This window comes from Tamandua tetradactyla, chromosome 7 (assembly GCF_023851605.1).
Source record: "Tamandua tetradactyla isolate mTamTet1 chromosome 7, mTamTet1.pri, whole genome shotgun sequence".
Taxonomy (NCBI): domain Eukaryota; kingdom Metazoa; phylum Chordata; class Mammalia; order Pilosa; family Myrmecophagidae; genus Tamandua; species Tamandua tetradactyla.
In genome coordinates this window covers 19,428,268-19,450,757 of record NC_135333.1, presented here as the reverse complement: position 1 = coordinate 19,450,757, position 22,490 = coordinate 19,428,268, and the positions used below count along the sequence as shown (strand labels likewise).

General features: G+C 33.8%; 1 protein-coding gene across 9 annotated transcripts in view; it reads right to left on the bottom strand.

Moving 5' to 3' along the window:
* Positions 1-22,490, bottom strand: part of CDC42BPA (CDC42 binding protein kinase alpha) — a 463,135-nt gene that overhangs the window by 97,450 nt on the left and 343,195 nt on the right. For all 9 annotated transcript variants that reach the window (XM_077168549.1, XM_077168550.1, XM_077168551.1 and 6 more), the window contains 5 exons: positions 12,189-12,294; positions 7,634-7,758; positions 2,807-2,912; positions 2,232-2,380; positions 191-282 (listed from right to left, as the gene is read on the bottom strand). In XM_077168549.1, coding sequence (XP_077024664.1) covers positions 191-282; positions 2,232-2,380; positions 2,807-2,912; positions 7,634-7,758; positions 12,189-12,294 — 578 coding nt within the window. The remainder of the gene's footprint in view (positions 1-190; positions 283-2,231; positions 2,381-2,806; positions 2,913-7,633; positions 7,759-12,188; positions 12,295-22,490) is intronic.

Here is a 22,490-nt window from a genome sequence, read left to right as displayed (position 1 = left end):
ATAAAATGACTCAGGATAGAGTCTACCAAATGTGTGTGTGCATGTATCATATATACATAGGCATTCATGAGTGCCAGAACTGCTTATCTGAATAATTCTCCCACTTACACAATAAGTAGATTCTCATGAAATAAAATATATTCATAGTAGAACAGTAAGTCCTGATTGATGCAAACACACATTCCCATACCCTTTTCAGATCTAAGCTCTTCAGTGTCCTTTAACAGTTGTTCGATTTCTGATAGTAGTTCCAAGTTCTTCTTTTCTGAATCTTTTAGTTTACTTAAATAAGGGGAAAAAAGGAAAAAATTGTTATTAATTTTCACTGCAAGTTAATGAGCCAATTTGTTTGTAATTGGATGTACTTGGCTTAAATAACAGTCAAGCTATAATCTGCAGGACAAATCCAGTATGCCATTTAGTTCTATGTAAATAAAATTTCACCAAAACAAGGCCACATCATTTATGTACTGTGTATGACTGTCTTTGTACTACAATAGCAGAGTTGAGTAGTTGTAGTTGTAATGGAGACTAAATGGTATTCAAAGCCAAACATATTTACTATGTGAAACTTTATAGAAAGCTTCTTGACCCCTGAGCTAAATTATCAAATTAAAAAATATCCGAAAACCAAAGGTTAATTTTAGAATTCTGTTAAGACTTCTTTCATAGAGAATTATAAAAATGGAACAAATATATGAGTATGATTATAATTTTCAGTTTGGCGCATATCCCTGATTTCTGAACAAATGTGTAAACTGATATGTAGAAGAAAAGATCATATTTATTCCAAATTATGTTACAGAGAATGACATTTAGCTCTTAATGCTGGAATCACTGATATTCTCCTGAAAAAGTTTAACCTTGTTTTTCCTTTACAATGCACACTTAAGTAAAACATTTATTTATCACAAAAATTTATAATTCAACAGGACTGCCATTTTTTGGACTCAGGTTTGATCCAAAACATTAATTATAGCATTTTACGGAATAAGGCTTCACAGCATCAAAAACTGAATTCATGGTCCTATGTATCTTCTCATGAACCAAATGCTTTTAGAAACTTCAGTATTTCAAGCAGCAAACAGATTTTTATATTTACGTTTTCATTTGTGATGTGAACTTTCCATTGCTCCTCTCTATCACCTATATTGTTTTATAGTGGAACATGTTTATATCCAATCCAATCATAATTATCATTTTATCATTTATGTATTCTAAGTATAATTTGTTCCACTGCTGTGATAAGAATTGAGGGAATGTATTCATTAGCTGACTGCCCCAGACATTGAGGGATAGACTTTTTAAATTCATTTATTATAATTAAAATATATTACACCATTATGAAATTTACCATCAATAGAATCTCTTCATCTGGGTCTCCAGTAGAGACTGCAATTTTCAAATGACTATATTCTGGTTGGTTATATACTAATTAGGTATTCTTGAACATTAGAGAACTTTGTATTTAAGAATAATATTTGAGCATGAATTATATTTTACAAATAAGGGAAAAAGTAAATAATGAAATATTAATACTGTTAATCCTACTTAATGGAGAAGCAGAGGAAAACAAGCCTATATTAAAATTCTACCACTACATACAAGAGTTGAAAACATCTACTAACTTTGAAATTTTCATAACTTTTTCTGGTTGTGACTTTTTTTTTAATTAGAGAAGTTGTAGATTAACAGAACAATCATACATAAAATAGAGGATTCCTACATACCATCCTATTATTAAAAACCTGCACTGGTGTGGAACATGTGTTACAATTGATAATAGCACATTTTAATAACTGTATTATTAACTATAGTCCATGTATTAATTTAGGGTTCACTGTTTGTGTAGTGTTGTTTCATGGACTTTTTAGAAAAAAATTTACTCTGTTAATATACACACTCTAACATTTCCCCTTTTAATCACATTCAGAGACATATTTTAGTGCTGCTAATTACATTCACAATGTTATGGTACCATCACCGACATCTATTACCAAAATATTTCCAGCATTCCATAGAGCAACACTACACATTTAAAGGCTTAACTTCTAATTTTCTATTCCTACCCCATCCCCTGGTAACCTACATTCTAGATTCTGACTCTATGAGTTTGGTAGATTATTACTTTTTTTTTAAAAAATGATAAGCAGGAAATTAAACATGTAACTTTAAGTACTTTTTGACAAACTTAGAAATCATTATAATGTGACTATATTATTCAATCTTACCATTCTGTTATGATGTTAGATGCTTTAACTTTATTCAGCTCTTCTTGGATGGCCTGTTTGGCTCTTATTTCTGCATCCAGAGCAGACTGCAACTCCAATCTAGCTGACATATCCAGTTTTGCAAAACGACGCACCTTCCAGGGCATATCCTATGAAATAATAAGACTGTGTTTTAGCTCCACCCAGCTTTATTTTTAACATTTAAATGGAGCAATCCAAGTGAATTTGGAAGCTATCCAAAAGCACTATCTTTCTCTAATAGAATAGATCAGAAACACTACTTATGAAAATACGTTATTTTTATTAAATTCAAAAATAACTGTAAAGACTCACACACAAATGAGTTCATTTTTTATAGTTATTACCAATAATGGCTATCCTTACAAATTACAGTTAAGCAGCTATCTTTTATGTTTTCCTAAACTAGAAAAGACCTCAACTAACTGATCCCTTAAGAAAAAAATTCTAGTAGATTTAAGCCTGGAAAAACAGATATTCTATCAAATTTATCATAGTGGTTTTGAGTCTTCTTTTTTCTAATATGATAAATCTCCATGCAAAATGGCAGAGCTTACTGTTGCTCGTGTACCCAAGCTGGAATTTCGTAATGCTTCCAATTCTTCAGTCATTTTAGAGGCCAAGGCCTGAAGATACCCTCGTGCATCCTTTTCATCACTGACCCTAGAATATATAGACATACACATATAAAGACAGAAATAAAAGTACAAAAGTGAACTGGAGAAAAACCTCAATATGATATATATTATTTTAAAGAAGTGTGATTTATTATTTAAAGTGTTCTTTAATATTTTCCTTCGTAAGGCCTATTACAATATTCCTACCCATCAGCAGGTGACAAGAGGATTCCTGAACTGTTCAGTTATCTACATATTAAAGTTGGCCATGTTTAGGGAAGTCTGAGTCATTCATATCTGATAAATGGGTAAAATTTTACCCTATTTAACTATAGAGTTAACATTCTTTTAATCTAATATTAAACACACAAGAATTTCTAAATATTAAGATTTCTCAGTAATTGAATTTTGCCATTTTACCTTATAAAAACACCACCAATTCTTTGTAAAACTGAAGTATACTAAATTTAGAATGTTTACTTTAAAATATTCTGCCAAAATCAAGGTTGTATGTAATAAGCCTCTTATTTTCTAAAATGACCAATTAAATAATAATCAAAGAGAAAATATTAAAGTCTGCTGAATCTCAGTTTCCATTTAATTTCTTAAGGTTATCCAGCTGATACAACTATCTGGATTTTATACAGAAAGTTTTCAAATTACTGTAAGAAAAATTTCCATATTTTAGAATTTTTGAAGAGAAAGTTTGCATTTGTCATACCTCCTTTAAAAAACAGCAGGGGGAGGTGGTGAGGGAGGGGAGAAAAGCCTTAGCATATGAAAATCTATAAAAGAAGTCCTATTTTCAAGTGAAATGAAAACACTGATTAAAAGAAATCCATAATTGTACAGAGAAAAACATGGAGCTGAAATTTTCAATGCTCAGTAGTGTATTCTAATACACTTTGGGGAAGACAATTTGCCTATGCACCGCCTTGCTATTTCGACAGAAAAAAATTCCTGCCATGGACCTATGATGGACATATATCTCAGATAAGTGAGTATGTTGCATACAGCAAAAGGCCTAAATCTTGAGCTTACTTAAGCATCTTTTAGAATTTAAACTCCTAAAGAGTTAAATTCATATATAGCTCTAAAAGAGGCCCTCCAGAAGAGGTTTGGTACTCTCCTCTCAGATGGGAAATGGTTTAGAATACAAGCAAAAGAATCTATAAACAGAATCAATTAAACCATTGTAAGACGTTGTACACCGTAGTGATGGCTACATATTTTAAGGCATTATATATATATATTTGTACATTTTTAGTGATTTTAAAGGGAAAAAAAGGTTTTAGAAAATATTTTAAAGTTTGTATAGTATCAGCAAGATGTTTTCTTTTAAATTCTTTAACTTTAGACACAACATTGACCAAAACATTTTCACTTAATTATCCAATCTACAATATAAAGAATAAATGGGAAGCTCCATTGATTTAGTGGCTACTCCATCATCTAGTTTATATAACAATTCCAAACTAATTTTTTAAACCATAACTAACTTATTATTTTGCATTTGTGATATAAGAAGCCTAGAAGCTAGAACTGTTATCACTGATGTAATAAGGTTGCCCTCTCTCCTTGGGAATCAGACTTTATGGAGGCTGTTTGTCCTCTCAATTCGGTTTTGGGATTGAAAATAAGAAAATGGACTTAGGATGAAAAAGTCAAAACCTTCCTACTCTACATACTGGGACATATTTTGTTTGTACTAAGCAGCAGTAACTAACTAGATCCACAGGCATGAAAAAGCAGGGTTAAGGAGTAATGTGTCCCAAACATTACAATGACTGGGAAGAAAAAGCAGCAGCAGCAATAAATACATCCTAACTTTGCTGGGGCTAGAGGCCTCCTCTGTTGCTCTGAACAGTACAGTCCTGAAGCTTGCTTCTGCTCCCTCGGTTTTAAGGATCGAAAATGTGATATTTCAACACCATATCCTACTCAGTTATGCCACAAGATTGGCAGCCGAAGTCACTTTCCTTCTTCCCTGTACTTGACCTTCCTTTTTAGTCTACACTGCCTAAGTTCTCTTCCCTCCCCCTTGAGCCATCCTCTTTTCTCTGAATTTCCTGAGAGTACTGCCCTTCCATGAAGTTCTCTTCTTTCTGTATCTTGAGATTTGACACCAGATGTAGATATCTGTCTGGAGCTAGAATGAAAAATTCATTTCTTGTACTTCATGCCTACATGGTCATATCTAATGGACTATTTCTCATCCTGGGATTTCTGTACCATGTTGCCAGGGAGATTTACACCCCCGGGAGTCATGTCCCACATGGGGGGAGGGCAGAGGGTTCACTTGCTGTGTCAGCTGAGAGGGAGAAGAGGCCACATCTGAGCAACAAAAGAGGTTCACTGGGACTCTTAGGCCTAATTTTAAGTAATAGAATCTGTTACAACGTGGGATAGAACTCCTAGGACTCACCAGGACCTGACATCATAGAACTGAAAAAGCCTTCTTGAACAAGAGGGGGAAGAGAGAAATGAGACAAAATTAAGTGTCAGTGGCTGAGAGATTTCAAACAGAGTCGAGAGATTACCCTGGAGGTTATCTTATGTATTATATAGATATCCCTTTTTAGTTTATGGTATATTGGAGTGGCTGGAGGGAAGAGCCTGAAACTGATGAGCTGTGTTCCAGTAGCCTTGATTCTTGAAGATGACTGTATACAGATAGAACTTATACAATGTGACTGTGTGATTGTGAAAACCTTGTATCTGATGCTCCTTTTGTTCAGGGTACGGACAGATGAGTTAAAAAAAAAAAGGATAAAAGTAAATAAATGATAGGGGTTAAGGGGTAAAAGAAATTGGGTAGATGGAAATACTAGTGGTCAATGAGGGGGAGGGATAAGGGGCATGGGATGTATGAATTTTTTTCTTTTATCTTTTATTTATTTTCTGGAGTGATGCAAATGTTCCAAAAAATGATCATGGTGATGAATACACAACTATGTGATAACACTGTGAGCCACTGACTATACACCATGTATGGATCGCATGTGGGGAAGATCTGTCAATAAAAATATATTAAAACAAACAAAAACCTGTTATATTTTTAATGGAAATATTTTAAATAATGTACATCACATGTTTCCATAACCTTATTTTGGTATTACTGCATTTTATAATATACCACACTAAAAAAATGGAGTCCCTTGACCTTTAAAAGCTGAGATATTATATCCCAGAGAGTATCAAATATATCAAATAAGCAAGTACAGGGAATGTATTTTTTTCTTTTGGCTCAATAGATATTCAATAATTTATCTGATATATTACAATCTACAATATTTCTAAAAACCAGCTCTTACACAAAGTCAATTCCTTGTATTTATTATTTGTTCTGCATATTTCATTTGAATGTAAAAAGTATAAAAGAGTGGTTTGTGGCATCATATAAAAGCTTTCATTTTTATCCTTTTTACTAACCCTTTCTAGAGAACCCACCCTTAAAGGTTTCTTCCTTTACCAGAAACTTTCCCACATCATTTGAACCCATCATGCCAATCAGTGGAAAAGAACAGTGGTCTAGAATCTAAGGCTACCGTCACACCAGTTTTGTCTTCTCTAGAGTTATTTTTAGCTCCCACATTAATTATAAATTTGATTATATAATAATGGAATTACAGATAAAGAATCATGATTTTTGATATTACAGATTTGGCTACAGATAAAATGATATCACTTCAGAAGAGTAGACTTGACAACATGGATGTAAATTAAACATTAATGAACCATTATCTATGCTGTTTGGAACACAAACAAATTTCCAAAATTAAGCATTTTCCTCAAACTACTCATCACGGAACGAATTCATAAGCCACAGATGAATTAAAAGAAGAAATCTGCAGTTAAGTTAACATCAAATTACTTGAGTCATTTGGGTAAGATTACTTAAAAAGGCAGTTTTTATTAACTTTCAATTTTATTTATGAAGGAGGCTATTATCTAGTAGAAGGAAAATGGAAAAATACTTCAAGAACCAAAATATAGCAGAGGAAACTAGAATTCCCCAAAAATGATTAGTCTACAGATATATAATAAACTTGTTTTGATATAAATTAAGCATCCATGGAATGTCAAAAGAGTAAGAAAAATAAAAATAAATATAAAAAATTAGCTATGTATTTCCATTAGAAAATAAAGTTACCATTAGATTCTACTTTCTCAATATATTAAGGTATGCAAAATTTTACAAGCACCAGAATGATTATTTAATGAATGAATGAATATGAAGGTTACCAAAATAATTATTCCAAATTAAACCCTGAGAGCTTAAGCAACAGTTGATAAAGCTAAACTGTAACCATTTAAGGTTTTTAAAATGCCAAGTGTGAATCAATCTGTCATAATTATGAAAGAAGGAGATAGCATAGCATCTTCAACTTCTACATTTTTCTCCAGACTTTTTGATTAAATGATCACAAATACAGTTGCTTTTATCTTGGACAGGAATATCTACAGCTAGTAGATGAGCGTCTATACTTCTTCAAGGACCAACTCTGCCTTAGAAGAGGATAACATTTTCTTTCCTTAGAAAGAAATACCAGCTTTTAATAAAGTTGTGGAGACACAAAACAGAAGAAAAGAATATAAAATATAGCAGAACACAAATGACACATCAGTAATAAAACTGTGCTTTTCAGAGTAACATATTTTGCCAGGAAACAAATATGATGAACATGTTAGCAGCCTCTTGCAATTCACAAACTACCATATGTATATACATTACCCACAAAGACATACATTTAAAAGAGTACTCACCACTGAATTATTTCTGTGATTTGGGCTTCCCAATGTGCAACTGATTCTTTCTTGTCTGCTAGATCTTTTACCTCTTCTTCTAATTGTTGATTGCGCATACTTAAGGTCTCATACAAAGTAGTAAGCTGAAAGGCAGTTTGAAAACAGATCTGACTTTTAGGATCAGGAATTCAAAGTACTCATATGTCTCTTGTTACTCTCATAACTGATTATCTTCCACTCAAAATGTTTGTCCCCCTAAGTTCTATTATTATATACTCTTCTGGTAACCACATTTGGAAGCATCAACTGCTCTCAGAATATTCCCTCTCCCTTTGCTTTTCTCTTACCCCCTACACTGAATTGGTTCCATCTGTGAACAATCTTGTTTTTCCCCAATTTTGCTGATGATGAGGTCTTTTTGTGTGTGCCTGAAATGTCTTTGTCATCTTAAAAAAAACTTATGAAGAATTTCAAACATATAATAATGGGATAATATAGTCAGTATAAGTGAATTCCTATGTGCTCACCATCCAACTCAACAATTACCACCTCAATGCCTATCTTGTTTCATTTCTATTCCTGTTCTCTTACCCTCCTCCTAACTATTAGTAAATAATAAATAATATATAACTTTATCCATACATATGTCTGTGTGTGTCTCTAAAAATTAAGGCGTTTTCTCTTAAAATACAACCACAATATCATCATCACAGTTAAATAATTAAAAATTTTTCCCTATATCATGTATGTGGTAACTGTTCAAATTTCCACTTATTTCAAGCAGTCAAAAAACTTTTAAACAGTTTATTAATTAGGATCATGATCCCAATAAGTAAACACAGCTTAATGGTTATTATGCTTAAGTCTCTTTTATTCTATAGGTTCACCTCTAACTCTTAGTTTTCTTATAGTTTATTTGTCGAAGAAAGTGGGTTGTTTCTCCTGCAGTGGTTTCTACATCTGGATATTGCTTTCATTTTGGAAAGATTTTTTTGTAGTGCATAACATTTTAGTGTTACAAAGATGTCATTCCTTTTACTTCTGGATTTCAATTTTTTTCTGTTGAGAAGTCAGTTCTCAATCTAACTTTTGTTCCTTTGAACATAATGTATTTTTCTTATCTACTTTTATGATCTTTGTTGGTTGCTGGTTTTTAGCAAAATTTCTATGATATGCCTGAGAGAGGTTTAATTCTTACTTATTATCTTAAGGCTTATGGCATTCCTTGAATTTACGGCTCAATTTTTCTTGTAGGTTTTGGAAAATGATGGGCCACTACTCTTCACATATTATGTCTGCCAAGAATCCTAACACTTGGACGTTGGTTTTTTGTCACCATGCCCCCCCCATGTCTTATATCCTTTTTTTTTGTATTTTCCAGACTTTATTCCTGTCCTTACTTTGATCTGGATTTTTTTTTTTTTTCCCACTTATCCAATGCTTTCTTTGGCTCTTTCCAATTTTGTGTTTAAATCTTTGACTAGGTAATCATTTCAGTTATTTTATTTTCCACTTGTAGAAATTCTATTTGATTCTTCTGTTTTGATTCTATCATGCTTGAGATTTTTCATGTCTTCTACATTCTTGAGCAAATCATACAGTTATTTTTAAGTCCATTTCTTAAAATTCCAACTTGGAACTCTTGTAGGTCTATTTGCATTCACTATCTGGTTCTTTCATGTTTTCTTTTGTTGTTGCTGTTACACTTTTCTCCTCTTGAGTTTCAAGTCATTTGATTGTGTCTCCAGGTATGCCTGGTAATTTTTTTTACTGCATGCCAAGCAATTTGTTTGAAAATCCTGGAGAAAATTTAAAGTTCTTGATAATATGTTCCTTCAGGGAATATTTATTTTTTACTTCTGACAGGAAAATGGATTAAGGATACATCAAGGATTTAACCTATTATAGGCTGGGTGTCAGTCTTTGAACAGATTAGAGGCTAAAAGGTCTGACTGAATTGTTTACCAAGGAAATCTGCACCTCAGTGGATACTGAACACCAATTTTCTACCTCTCCACCATTGGGAGACTGAAGAATGCTCAGCTTTTCAGATTCTCAGCTACTGCCTATCAGCATATGCCTGAAAAGGAAAAGTGGCACTGCATGCTGCGGTGTTGAGATAGATTATGGGTAATTTTCAAGGTTAATATATTCAAAATTTTTTGTAATGTCATGTTTTTGTAAAATAATAATTTGAAAAACAGGACACAAATGACATATTTTCTTATTATAAGTCATTTACTTTCACTCCCTGGCATATATGGCTAATTTTATTTGCAATAAACTACCTTTTAAGAAGAAGTGGAATGAACAGACTTCTGGAAACACAACCCAATTTTTTCTATTTCTATTTTAATTTTATTTGGAGGGGCTTAAAAATGTGAAGGCAAAAGATTAGTTATATAAGTATAACTTTAAAACTTAACCTAAAAAATTAACCTAATAATCAATTTTTGGGTTTTATCTACATCTGCAATTTGGTTGAGAAAGAATCCAGTTCTCCTCAATCTGGTCTCCAATGGAACAATTGATGTAGTAATGGCAAAGGCATTCTTTTGTTATCCCTTTTGGGGAAAATACCCAATTCAAAGCAAACCAGAACCAGAAAATAAATAAAGAGACATTGAAGATGTAAGCTGAGGTGGATGGAGATTTAAGCAGAAAGAAAAGCAAAACTTAAATAAAAGCAGCAGAAATAAAGAGGGTCAAATGAAAGGAGAGTTTCCTATTTTTCCAGGAATAAACATTTCCCTGTAATAATCTGTTTTTAAATACTTACCTACCATATGCATTTGCTCTCAAAGTTTACTCATATTCTATCATATCTTTCAATTTAATATGAAAACCTAACATTCTAGTTTTTAAACTGAGGAGTTAGGCTCTAATTTTTATCCTTCAGGCCTCATCAGAATCCAAGGGGGCTTCACTGTGTGCACTAGGCTTAAGTAAATCTCTTTCTTATGGATGTATTAGATCTCAACCCAATTTTAACCAAAAGAACATACTTTCAAAATTCTCTGTTAATACATAGTTTTGGTAAACTCAGCAGAACTTTACAGCTAATAATGAAAGAAAACCAAAAGTTAAAAACAAGATTTTATACACATTTAAAATTTGATTATTTTCCAACACAATTTTTCTTAAACTGTACTTATAACTTTTATTAGGTAATATGCTGAACAACTCCACAGTTTAATTAAATTTATCTTAGGGTAATTCTTAACAGAATCTTAAGATTCTGTCTTGGAGACAGAAATGATGTTTTATTTTTATAATCATATTCATCAAATAAATGAAATAATTATGTGGCATATATATGGATCAAGTTCAAGTATTGTTAGTTTTATTTCAGTGGAAATAACAAAGTAATATAATATTTTGCATCGTATTACATATTGTCCATTCACTGTTCAAAATTAATTTGTACTACTTATTTTTCAGCCACTTTCTCTAATACTTGTGTGCATTAGCTTCATAAGACATTACAAAATGAGCTGTTTTTTCTCAAGCAGTTTTTACCAAACAAGCAAGGTCAATGTGTAAATGCTCAAAAACCAAAAGATCATGGGGAAAGTAGTGAGAAAAACAGAAAGATATATGAAACACAATGGAAAGCTGAGTTTGTCATAGAATAAGGAATCTGTATTTTATATTGATCTAGGTGTGGTCATTCAATCTGTAATTAGAATAACTAATAATTGCATATAATTCTTTTATTGGAGGAAAATCTTAGAAATCATTATAGAACAATTATCCAACTCTTCTTATTTAAATGTAGTAGCTTCATTAATACTTGTGGTTAATATTTGCAATTTTACAATTGTGTGTTAGGAACTGGCAAAAGAAACGGCACTTGAGAAATCTGAAATTACTAAGTGGAAAAAAATTTTCATTAAGTACTTGAAAATTTATTAACCAAACTACCTCTAAGTTCAATCTATGGTTCTGCTCCTTATTCAATTTAGAAACAGTTGGTTTCTTTGGAGTCTTCTACTACTAATTCTCAAAAACCAATGGTATTATAGGGCAACGGTGGCTCATTGGCACAGTCCTTGCCTGCCATGCCGGAGACCTGGGTTCGTTTCTCGGAGCCTGACCATGTCAAAAACAACAACAACAACAACCACAACCACAACAACACTAACAGTATCATCTCTCACTATTATCAGTTCTCCACGGTGAATATGTTATCACAGTTGTATTAATTTTTCCAAGTTTAGTCTGGTTGTCCCTGTTCTGGGTAAGGGCTAGCTATTCTGCTTTCAAAGTCCGACCTGAACTTCACTAGCCATGACAGAAGTTTTAAGCATGAGAGAAAAGAGCAGAAAAAAAGAGAATAGAAAGTAAAATAAATAATAGAGGTTCAAAAAATAAAGGAGACAAAGAATAAAATAGGTCTACTGTTGCAGATTTGTATGAGAAATTGCCTGTCCCGTACAAGTAACCCTAGCTTGTTAGAAAGAATATTAAATAGAAAATGCAGACTAAATATAAAATTAAACCCAGAATTCCTATCCTAGCACTGAGCACCTAGCATGTGCTGGTTTAATATAAATTAAATTGAATTACTCACTTTATCAAGTTCGCTTGTCAACTTTTTATTTTCTTCAGTTAATAACACTTTTTCTCGTTCATACTGTTGTTTGAACTCATTTTCAAATTCTTCCCTTTCACTTTGACTAACACAATTAAAATCATACAAAGAAAAAAAAACAATTGTATTAAAAATGAACTGAAAACTTGAAAGAAATTATTTTTGCAATTGTTATCATATAATAGAAAAATATCAAATTGAACTCCAGGAGAATTATTCAGATAGAATAAAATATGATTGCTGGCTGGCCAGCATTATGTAGTAACAAACCCAATGAAAATACTTCCCGAGAATTAAAAATAAAATACTTCTGATTCATTCATTTCATTCATTCATTCAACAAATATTTACTGGGAGCCTACTATGTGCCAAGGAATTATTTTAGGCCTGAAGCATAAGCTTTGCTCTCATGAGCTTGCATTTCAGTGGAGGAGAAAGACAATGAAAAGTTTTAATAAATGAACTAATTTCAGGTAGGTTCTACAAAGAAAATAAAATATAGTAAGTAATGTCATGGAGGGCTAATTTGGATTGCACAGCCAGAGAAAGTCTCATCAAGGTTAATGAAATAAGCTACTAAAATGAAAACAAAAATTTTCAGATTCTTCATATTATGTTTTATTCAAAGACAAATTAGTATGAGGCCAAGTTAGATACTTTTCTTTGCGTGTATGTACCGTGATATTCTTAGAAAATACAAGCTCAAAGGCCCTTATTTAATAATGAGACAGAGTCACTTCCAAGTTCTACTAATTTGATTAAGAAACTTTTTGTTTATAATTAGAATTAGTTTACATTTCAATGCAGATATTCATTTGTTTTTAAAGACTTCATTTTGAAATAACTTCAGTTTTATAGAAAAACCTCAAAAAGACAGTACAAAGAATTTCTACATACTCTTCATTCAGACTTCCCAATGGTTAATGTTTTGCAATGTATGCTCCATCACCCTCTCTCTCTTTCTGGGTGTGCGTGTGTACATGGATGCATGTGCTTTTTATGTGTATATTTTCAGTAGTTATTTTCTGAACTATTAAGAAGAAGCAGCAGAAACATGTCCCATTACCCCTAAATACTCCAGTGAAGTTCTCAAAATCAATGATATTCTTTAGCATAACCACTAAAATACCTTCTAAACTAGAAAACTCAACACTGATAGAACAATACCATCCAAATTCACAGACCCATTCAAGTTTTTCCAACTATTCCAACAGTGTTTCCTTTTCCTTTCTAGTATAGGTTCAAATTCAGAAACGTGTGTTGCATTTAGTAGTCTTGTCTCTTCAATTTCCACTGGTCTAGAACAGTTCCTCAGCCTTCTATACACCTACATCTTTGATCTTTGACGGGATATATCACATATCTTTTGTAACTTTGACAGTTACAAAAAATACAAGCCTTTCATTACAGGGGTAAACCTCAACTTGGGTCCGTCTGATGCTTATGACTAGACAAAAGTAATTGATGTTTGGCTGGAATACCACAAAAAAATGATGCTATGATTTTCTCAGTGCATCACATCAGAAGGCACTGGTGATGTTGACCTGTCCAACATTGACCAAATCTCTTAAGCTAAGTAAGGGGTGGGAATAAGTGAAGCCAAGAATACGGGATGGGGACCTCTGGGCATAAATAGATGAGGCTGAAAACTTTGAACCCTCATGTTTCCCTGGTCCTTCCTTGTAGGTAGAAGCAGTCTCACCCCTCCCCTGGTGAGCCCTACAATCTGAGGTAACCAGCTGCTTATTGCATAAAATCTTTCATTAACTTCGCTTGGAATAACTGCTTTAAAAAGGGGGATGCTGGAGTGAGGTAATCAATGTCATAGTGATGTATGACATCCTCTGGAAATTCTCTCAGAATCAGGTAATAGAGAGACAAATTCCAGTTGCCTGGAACTCTGGAGGAGGAGAGAGAATGGAGAAGGACTCCATGAACATTGAAAAGAAGAAAAAAGAAAAGTAATCTTTAAGACCAGGTAGAAGATTTTCTTCCCAGACATGCTAGTCTGAATCTTACCCCCTTTGCTCAGTCCTGCACAGCTTGGAAGTCATACAGAGGCAGCATGGCTGGGTCCCTCCTGTTAGGATACAGACTACTGAGCCACTCACAGCTGTGTGAGTTAGAACCCTACATATACCCAAGGCACAGGGAACCAAGATCACAAAGACCCAGGGTAGAACACAAGCAGCTGAGTAGTAAGGCATACAAAAGGAACCCCAAGTAGAACAGTTGCTCACACTCAATCTAGTTTCTGTTATCTGGACCACCTAAATGCAAAACAAACTTTTCTGGCTTAACCAACCTTTCTAAATTAGCCCCATATGGGTCCCTGGGCTGGGAAACCCTGATGTCGAAAAAAACAGAGGCAGAAAAGCCTCACAGGAGAAAAAAAAAGGCGACAAGGGAGTAGGCAAAATTGAACTTCTATAAGACAAGGGGTACTAATGAGTGAGGGAAAGAACTGAAACAAATCACAGGACAGGGAAAAATTCTGCACAAAAACAAACAGAATGGATCAAGATTCCCGGAGAAGGAACAGAGGAAAGGAAGTTTTCTCCTGGAGGTGAACCAACTGATCAAAGGGTGCAGTCTTAAAATATGTACTTAATATCCATAGCAATACTCAGATGAAGAAGAGCTGACAGACTACTACAAAGATCCAGAATAAGATGGACTAAGGTAAGGGTCAAAGAAGAGCTTCAACAAGAGTCAGTAAACAATAAAACCTTAGACAAGAGGAAGAAACCGATCTTCAGAAGTAACACAAAAAATAATCAGATGCCCAGATATCTAAAAAATTATAAGCCATACTAAGAAATAGGAAGATATGGCTTAGCAAGGAAGCAAAACAAAACTTTACAGGAGACACAGAATTTGGAACTAATCAACAAAGTTTAAATAAATCTCCTAACTCAATTTAAGGATATGAAGGAAAATACGGATACAGAGCTGAAGGATATTAAGAAGACAGGGCAGGACTATAAAGAAGAATCTGAAAGTTTAAAAAGAAGTAACAGAAATCATGGGGATTAAAGGCACAAAAACAGAGATTAAAAATACACTAGATGCATACAACAGCATATGTGAACAGGAAGAAGGCAGGGTTAGTGAACCAGAAGATGGGATGATCAAAATCATACCACCAGAAGAACAGATACAGAAAAGAAAAAAACCTGAGCAGTGTCTCACGGATTGAATCACACCAGCATAGGTATCATGGGTGTCCCAGAAGGAACAGAAAAGGGAAAAGGGATTGAAAGAATATTTGAGGAAATAATGGCCCAAAATTTCCCAATTCTTATGAAGAACATAAATATACATGTCCAAGAATCACAATGTACTCCAAACAGAATAAATCCTGTAAGACCTATTCTGATACACACAGTAATGAGAATGACAAATGCCAGAGATAAAGAGAGAACTCTAAAGCAGCAATAAAAAAGAGATTCATCACATACAGGGATCTTTAATAAGACTACAAGCACTGATTTCTCATCATAAACCCCTAGGTGAGAAGGGAGTGGTATGATACACTTAAGGTACTGAGAAAGAAAAACTGCCATGCAAAAATTCTTTATCCAGCAAAACTGTCCTTCAACACTGAGGAAGAGCTTAAAATACTGACAGATACAAAGAAATGGAGTGAGCTCTTCAACAAATGACTTGATCTATAACAATTATTAAAAGGAATTTTGCAAGTTGAAAGGGAAAGACAGAGAATGGCTAGGAGTAGTGTGAAGAATTGAAGATCATCAGAAAGGGTAACAAAGCTCAACAGTGATATATCCTAAATATACAACTCTATTCTCTAATTCCTATAACAGTGAGACTACAGTTGAAGGAGAAAAAGGTGTATTTCCTGATAATAGGCATTCAAATATAAAGTGGTAAAGTGGGTCAAAAACCACATAAAGAGGGGAAACCAAGGGAAGTAGAGAACAGTATGGTACTGAAGGTAAACTGGTATCTTTTTAAATTAGTATGTTACAGATGTAGGGTATGTAATACAAACCACAATGTAACTACAAAGAAAGTAATTTAAAGATATAAAGAGACAAAAATGAGAAAGTGATCAGTCAGGTATGGAACAAAAATCAACCACACATAAAAGGAGGCTGCAATAAAGGAAAAGAGAGGCAAAACTAAAGGATATAACATATAAAAATCAAAGGACAGGGGTTGCAAGGGTAGCTCAGTGGGAGAATTCTCACCTGCCATGTGGGAGACCCAGGTTCAATTCCTAGTTCATGTACTTCCCCAAAACAAACAAATAAACAAACAAAAATTCAAAAAATGGTGCTGTAATAACAGGATACTCACATGGAAAAAAATAACAAAATTTTGACCCCACCATACAGCATACAAAAAAAAAAATCAAGGACAAAATGGCTGACATAAATACTGCCTTGACTGTAATAACACTGAATTTTATGTTTTACACCCCCCAGTGCACTTCCCTCAAACAAACAAACAAACAAAAATTCAACAAACGGTGCTGTAATAATGGAAAAATAATGAAATGTGACCCCACCATACAGCGTACCAAAAAAAAAAAAAAAAATCAAAGGACAAAATGGCTGACGTAAATACTGCCTTCACAGTAATAACACTGAATGTTAATGGTTTACACCCCCCAACCAAAAGATACAGATACAAATTGGCAGAATGGATAAAAAAGTATGATCCAACTGTATGCTGTCAATAAGGGACTCACTTAGACCCAGAGACACAAAAAGGATGAAAGCAAAATAGCATGCAAATAGCAACAATAAAGAAAAATAGCTGGGATAGCTATACTTATTAATAAAGGAAAAAATAGACTGTAAGTCAAAAGCTTTTATAAAAGACAAAGAAGAACACTACACATTAAAAAAGGGTAAATTCATAAAGAAGAAATAACAATCATAAATATTTATGCACCTAACCACAGTGTCCCCCAAAACATGAGGGAAACAGGAAAAATTGAAAGGAGAACTAGACACCTCTACGACAATAGTTGGAAATTTCAATTCACCAATTTCATCAATAGATAGAAAATCTAAACAATAGATCAATGAGGAAATAGAGAAGATGACTAATATAAATGAACTAGTTAACAGAAAGATATACATTCTTCTTAAGTACGCATGTATATTCCTTCAGAATAGAGCACATGTTGGGTCACACAACAAGTCTCCATGTATTTAAAAAGACTGAAATTATACAAAGCATTTTCTCTGACTATAAGAAAATTCACAAATTATAGAAGTTAAATAATATACTCTTAAATAAAGAATAAATTACAAAAAGGAAATCAGTAATTACCTTGAGAACAATGAAAATAAGAACACAATATATCAAAACTTATGAGATGCCACAAAGGTAGTGCTGAGAGGAAAATTCACAGCCCTAAATGTTTACATTAGAAAAGAAGAAGGAGCTAAGATCAAAGACTTAACTACGCACCTAGAGTAACTAGAAAAAGAACAGTAAACTAAACCCCAAAAAGCAGGAGAAAATGTTCTGAGGAGGAAATCAAGAAAAGGAAAAAAATTTAACTTACAATAGCAACTAAAAAAATCATATATCTAGGAATAAATGTAATCAAGGATATAAAGGACTTATACACAGAAAACTACAAAACCCTGCTAAAAGAAATCAAAGCACTAAACAAATGGAAGGACATTCCATGTGCATGAAAGACTAAACGCTGTTACGATATGAATTCTACTCAAAGTGATTTACAGATTCAATGCTATCTCAGTTAAAATTCCAACATCTAGTTTGCAGAAATGGAAAAGCCAATTATCAAATTTATTCGGAAGGACGAGAGGCCCTGAATAGCCAAACCATCTTGAAAAAGAACAAAGTTGGAGGACTCACACTTTCTGATTTTATCACTTATTATAAAGCTACAGTAGTCAAAATAGCATGTTTCTGGCACAAAGATAGACTCAAAAGACCAATGGAATCTAATAAGACTACTCAGAAATAGATTTTCACATCTATGGCCAATAAATTTTTGACAAGGCTGCCAAGTCCACTCAATTGGGAATGAATAGTCTCTTCAAATCATTTGCGTGTGGAAAAAAAAAAATGAAAGAAAGCTATCCCACACCATATACAAAAATTAACTCAAAATGTATCAAGGACCTAAAATAAAGAACCAGGATTACAAAACTCCTAGAAGATAATATAGGGAAACATTTTATTCAATGGGAGAAAATATTTGGAAACCATAAATCCAATAAGCATTTAATATCCAGAATATATACAGAAATTTCACAACCTTCCAACAGAGTAGAAACAACCTAATTTAAAAAAGGTCTAAAGAGTTGAATAGACATTTCTCCAAAGATGATATGCAAATGGCTAGAAAGCACATGAAAAGGTGCTCAAATCATTGGCTATTAAGGAAATGCGAATCAAAACCAAAATAAGATACCATTTCACACACATCAAAATGGTTACTATTAAAACAACATAAATTACAAGTGTTGGAGAGGATATCGAGAAACAGGAACATTCTTTCATTGCTGGTGGGAATGTAAAACAACAGCTGTAGAAGACAGTTTGGCAGTTCCTTAGGCAGTGAGGTGTAAAAATACCATATTAGGGTGGGCAATAGTGGTGCAGTGGCAGAGTTCTTGCCTGCCATACCAAAGACCCAGGTTCGATTCCCGGAGCCTGCTCATGCCAAAATATATATATATATATATATATATATATATATATATATATCATATGATACAGCAATCCCTCTAACAGGTAAATACCCCAAAGAATTGGAAGGTATCAAGAAGATATTTGTATACCTATATTCATAGCAGCATTATTCACAATTGTTAGAAAATGAAGCAACCCAAGCATTCAACAGCAAATGACCAGATAAATAAAATGTAGTACAAGCATAGAATGGAATATCATTTAGCCATAAAATGGAATGAAGTCCTGATACATGCAATAGCATGGAAGAACCTTGAAGACATTATGCTGAGTGACAAAAATCAGACAAGGACAAATATTGTATGACCCCATTGATCCGAAATAATTAGAAAAAGCAAACTCATAGAATTAGAATCTAGAATATAGGTTACCAGTGGCTGGGTTGGGGGTAGGGAATGGGAAGTTAATGCTTAATTTGTACAGAATTTCTGTACAAATTCTTGTACAGATTTCAAAGGATTTGTACAATTTGTACAATGAAAAAAACTGATTTCAAAGTTTTGAAAATGGATGGCAGTGATGGTAGCACAATATTGTAATTAATGCACTGAATTAAAGGGGCAAATGTGGTTAAAAGGGGAAATTTTAGGTCGAATATATGGTACTAGAATAAAAATTGTAAGATAAAACATAGGACTCTACAATACACTGAATGTAAATGATGGACTAAAGTTAATAGTACAATTTTAATATTCTTTCATCAACTGTAACAAAGGCAACCCACTAATGCAAAGTGTTAACAACAGAGGGGTATATAGGAGTGCTGTATTTTGGGGATGATTTTTCTATAAGCCTTCAACTTCTCTAATTTAAAAAAAAATTTAAAGGGGGTGGTGCTGATTATCATCAAGTGTTATTATTAAGAAATACTGTACATTTAGTAATGCTTTGGTAGCCAGAGACAGTGATTCCTCTAGCAGCTCTGGGCAAAGTCAATTGAAAACCTTCTGGAAAGGTTTCACCACTTCAGATGCCATTAAGAACATGCATGTTTCATGGGAGGAGGGCAACACTAACAGGAGTCCAGAAAATGATTTTGAAGGGCTCAAGTGAAGGAAATAATGGCAGATGTGGTAGAAATAGCAAGAAAACTAGAATTAGAAGTGGAGCCTGATAATGAGAATGAATTGCTGCAATGTCATGATAAACCTTGAATGAATGAGGAGTGGCTTCTTAACAAATGAGCAAAGAAAGTTCTTAAGGTGGTTTCTTAAGGTGGAATCTACTATTGGTGAAGCTACTGTGAATACTATTGAAATGACTACAAAGGATTTAGAACATTACATAAACTTAGTTGATAAAGCAGTGGTAGGGTTTGAGAGGATTGCCTCCAATCTTGAATTTAGCAATAAATTTTTTAAAAATTAAAGTATATGCACTGTGCTTTTAGATCTCATTCTATTGCACCCTTAATATGCTTCAGTATAGAGTAAAGACAATTTTTATATGCATTGGAAACCCCCAAAATTTGTGTGATTTGCTTTATAGCGGTATCTGCTTTATATTCTGGTGGTCTGCAATCAAACCTGCAATATATTTGAGGTATGTCTGTACTCTGTTTTCAACTGCTCTCTTACAACTATCTCTTGCTTTCACTCTGAGGCTTTTATCTCTACTTTTCCACTAAACTTGCTTTTATCAAGGTCAGCAATGACCTTCACGTTGCTAAATTCAATGGCCACTATTTAGCCCTTATTTTACTTGATTCAGACCTTCTCTTATTTGACATGCTAATATACAAACTTTGCTGATTCTTCTTAATCCCCCAACTTCTAGAAAGTGGAGCACCACAAGGTTCTGTCTTAGGACTTCATTTCTATCTGTACTCATTCACTAAGTGATCTCATATAGTCTCATAGCTTTTAATACTATGTGAGAGAGAAATACTCCCAGGGTTTTACCTGCAGCCTTGAAATACAGGCTGAGCTATACAACTGCCTACCCGACAAATCCAACTGGATGTGTAATAGGTATCTCAAACTTAACTTCATCCCAAATCTGTTTCTCCTGTAGGTTTCCTCTCTAAATGGTAAATATATCCTCCCAATTGGTCAGGCCAAAACCTTAACTTTTCTCTTTCTGCTGTACCCCATATCGAGCCCATTAGCAAATTCCATTATTTTTATCTTCAAAGAATATTAAAATCTGAATATTTCCTTACTACCTTAGGCGCAAGCCACCATCATGTCTTGCCAGAATTATTGCAAAAAACTTCTAAGTAGTCCCACTGCTTTGGTTCTTATTCTAATTCTTGAACTTATAGTCAGAGTAATCCTAAAACAAAAATCAGTCTTGCTCTTGTCACTTTTTTGCTCAAAATCTTGCAATACCTCCATCTAGTGATTTTCTGCAAATTCAATGGCCTTGAGGCATCTGATTATGATGCATAAGGATTTACATAACCTGTAAAGCCCTCAATATCTTTCTGACCTCATCCCTAGCTATTCTTCTTCCTTTACTCGGTCTCAGCTACAAGGTCCTCCTCATTATTTTTTGAACAGATCTGTTCTTCTCTTGAAGGAATGGTCTTCCCATATATCTATACAGATACCGCCGCCTCACTTTCTTCAGTCTTCAGTGAGATGTCATTGTGGTGGTTTGAAGCTGTATGTATCTCAGAAAAACATGTTCTTTAAACTAGTCCATTACTGTGGGTGTCAACTCATTGTAAGTAGGATCTTTTGATGAGACTACTAAACGTGTGCCCCACCTCATTCAGGATGAGTTTTAATCCTCTTACTGAAGTCTCTTATAAATGGAATGAATACAAACAAAGAGAAAGCCATGAAAAGCAACAAAACGTGGAAGAGAAGAGAGAGACCAGCACATGCCGCCATGTGTCTTGCCCATGTGGCAGAGGAGTCGAGGATCATCGACAGCTGGTCTTTGGAAGAAAGCATGATCTTGATCACACCTTGCTTTGGACATTTTCTCAGCCTCAAATGTTTTCATTGCATGGTATCTGCTTTGCGCAGCCTAGGAAACTAAAACAGTCACCTCCTCCGTATAATCATCCCTGGCCATGTTATATATAATCTAATCCCCTCCCTACCAGTGCCTCAAAGCCTCCATTTCTGGCTTTATTTTCTATTTCACTTGTTTTTTTATTGTCTGTCATCATAACTAAAGGAAAGCTCCATAAGGACAGGGCTTTTTTATGCATATACTGTTATATTCCCAGTGCCTAAAACAGTGTCTAGCACATAGTAGGCTCTAAAATATTTTTGTTGGATGAATGAAAATATACCAAATTGAATAAACTCAGATTTTCCATACAAGTTGAGAATGACAATTATCGACATTCATTGCCTGAAATCTAGAAACTTGAGTATCACTGATAATTTTCCTTCTCCCTCATTTCTCACATCTGGTCATTATGTACTCCAAGTTCTATCCTTCCAGTAGATCTCATAAAACCATCTACTCTTCCACATCTTGACTATCACTACTTGAGGTCTAGTCACCTCATCTCTCACAGCTGAATTGCTAACTCCAGTCTGCAACTTCCAACCCATTCCCCACACTGTAGAAAGACTGATCTTTCAAAAATGTAAATATAATCATATTTTCAAT